At 41.6% G+C, this 2,794-nt stretch overlaps 1 protein-coding gene across 1 annotated transcript; it reads right to left on the bottom strand.

Annotated features, from left to right (window-relative positions):
* Nucleotides 1-418: 418 nt before the first annotated feature.
* On the bottom strand, nucleotides 419-1,552 carry LOC139739015 (uncharacterized). Its single transcript, XM_071649629.1, has one exon. The coding sequence runs from the start codon at nucleotides 1,550-1,552 to the stop codon at nucleotides 419-421; it is 1,134 nt and encodes a 377-aa protein (XP_071505730.1).
* Between the last annotated feature and the right edge of the window lie 1,242 nt (nucleotides 1,553-2,794).

The following is a 2,794-nucleotide window of genomic DNA, read 5'->3' as shown; positions in this document are numbered from 1 at the left end:
CAATGCCTTGAACGATACTTGAACACAAACAATGAGTATACTACTATGTCATTTAAAATTGCGTTAATCTGATGATTCATACAGTGAGTGCCAAAGAGTTTAAAATTCTCTCATTCTTCTACTCACAATAAAGGATAATTCATTGAGACAAACTCGTATAGACCTTTACCACTTCGAAAATGACAATTTCATATTTCATCCACACGGTTGACCAAATCGACGTGCACAATCATACCAAAAATTCAATCCTTTCTGACGTCTTGTAGATTTTGTGCAGCAAGATCACATGTTTCAATGTATCAACCCAAGTTTCGCTGTACTTAGAGGAAAAGAAAACTATTCTTCACGCGTCCTATCAAAGCTACTCTTACAAGGTTATTGGACGTGGCTATAGGTATGACATGCAGGTGGTGATCTCTCAAATTTTAGATATTTTGGCACAGGAAAACAACAGCTTAAACGTTTCCCGAAATCTCTTGTTGATTCCCACATAGACGAAAATGTTCGTAATGTGAGTGAGATACTTGATTTGATAGAGGAAGTATATGATGAAGGAGCCGTTCGGAATAGCAGAGCTGATGCTATTAATTTGTTGAAATGAGAGCTGATCAATGATGACATTAGGTAGCCAGAGGGAGAAAAATAAAACAGTAATAATGATCAGGGTCTGTGTTGTCCTGTGGTCAGATTGGCGGCGGACAAACGGCGACGTCGACGTCGACGTCGACGTCCGAAGTTGTCGAGAGGGGCTGTCCCTCCTCGACTTCTTGGGCTCGTAGCTTTGTTCGCTGGGAGAGACGCTTTCTGGGATCTCACATCTTTTCCATTTTTTATCAACGTTCTGGCAAGGAATGACTTCTGAGGTTGATAAGTGCGAACTGATAGAAGGAATGGACATGTGATCGACAGACTGATATCTGGCTTTCGATTCATCACTTATCGTTCCTTTCATCATTTTCTGGCGAATAGTCTGATGATCTCGAATAAACTTGTATATATTACCGTAGAGAATCGTGATTGCCCCCGCGGATAGACAGAAGACGGCTGCCTGAGTTTTAGCGTACAAATCTCGTCTCCACGCCACATTGCCGTACACGTTGCATGAGTAATCCCTACCCAACTTTCGAGAAGTGGTGATGAAAAAGAATGGGACGTGTTGTCCAAATACCACGACGAAGCATACGAGGGAGATCCATGCGGCTGCTCGGCGTCCGATGCGAGAACCAAACGGCTTACACACTGCCTGGTAACGATAAACTGCAATTGACATCGTAAGATAGAGTCCAGCATACAAAACGGATCTAGCAGCAATAACTTCGACAAAACACGCCCAAGGATGTTCATTGTGAAAGAAAACCATGACGATTTTGGAACCGTTCACCACACTGGCCACGAGATCAACCAAAGCAAGAGCAATGAAAGTGACATCGGTGGCGTTCCTTACTCCGATCTGCCTGAAAACTGCAATTGCTGCTGCGTTGCCAGGGATACCCAACACTACAGCCAAGCAGCCAATGATGAGGCGTAGGGTGTACTTCTGGCTTAGGACCATGCTGGTTCTACTCCTGCCCTAAGATTTTACGACGTACTGAAATAATGGTTGAATTTCGATACTGTAACGTAGACTATCAGTACGTCTACTAATTCACCTTCAGTGTGTTATATTCGTTGTAACAAGGAGCGCTGGATTAAAACTCCAGAAAATACTGATCACACTGCTTCGATACAACCCAAAAAGAAACAGAACTGGTATTAGAAAGATAGAAAATGCACTTTAAATGTTTGAGCAGTCGCCCATATTTTCCCTCAATACAAGAAAAAAAGACTAGTTTTATGCCGGTTTTTGTAGTCAAAACACGATCCTTTTCACGAATTGCCCGTTCGCTGATAATGACAAAGTAGTCCCGTATGGTGGTAGACTTTATACGAGTTAAATTTGTACTTGCAGCAACGTTTCACCCATAGATCGCGACACCACGTCATGTAGTCAGCGTTCCTGTTTTGACAAATGGTTACTTGTCAATAGAAACGATCTCTTTTATATGAATTCTGACATACATTTCCATAATGCAGCAGGGAATGGCTCCGCTGCACGCAGTTCATGTGAAGCGGGATGAGACGCCTATCACAGCAGATGGTCGGTACAATAGATCCCGAATTTAGAATCAACCAATGAGGGATTCATTTGGAATAGCAACTCACGATGTGGCAAACTAAATTAGATAGAGCGAAAAATCAGATCTTATCAGAGCTCATTGGGATGCAGCTTAAAATGGAAGTAGAAAATAATGTATCTGATCCATTGGCACTAACTATACCGATGAATAACACGAGGAGCTACAGCGACAAATGTTAATTGTGGCAACTTTCACTTAACATGTTTCCTGCCATGACTGCAGTATTTAGCCTTAGATCCTCACAATATTATACAAAGTAAGTATATTTAAATGTATTTGTATAATTGAACAATACAAAATCATTTTATCATAAAAGGTATGAAATTGAGACTGAATAATCAAAATACACCTGAGACCTCCAAAGAAGAAGAGAATCCGTGAATTAAGGTGGGACAAACGTACGTAATCAAGGAATTCAATCAAAGGAAAAGAAAAGGCGAAATACTGGCGAAATGGGTAACTTGTTCCTTGTGAGGAGAAACGGGCTACAGCCACAAACAAAGGAAACGCAATGAACCGTCGATCGGAACTAATTAATATTAAATGCCACCACAGTATTGGGAGGAAGAACACTGAATCCAAGCAATGCGGTGTATCCACCACCTCGTGCGATGGAG

The sequence above is a fragment of the Diadema antillarum genome, unplaced genomic scaffold (genome assembly GCF_040938485.1).
Source record: "Diadema antillarum isolate AM-2024a unplaced genomic scaffold, OU_Dant_1.0 seq00000779_RagTag, whole genome shotgun sequence".
Classification (NCBI taxonomy): Eukaryota; Metazoa; Echinodermata; class Echinoidea; order Diadematoida; family Diadematidae; genus Diadema; species Diadema antillarum.
Note: the sequence above shows the minus strand (reverse complement) of the source record. Positions and strands in the feature narration are given on the sequence as shown.

Coding starts and splice junctions, on each gene's coding strand:
- LOC139739015 (XM_071649629.1), bottom strand. CDS start 1,552: ATGGTCCTAAGCCAGAAGTACACCCTACGCCTCATCATTGGCTGCTTG.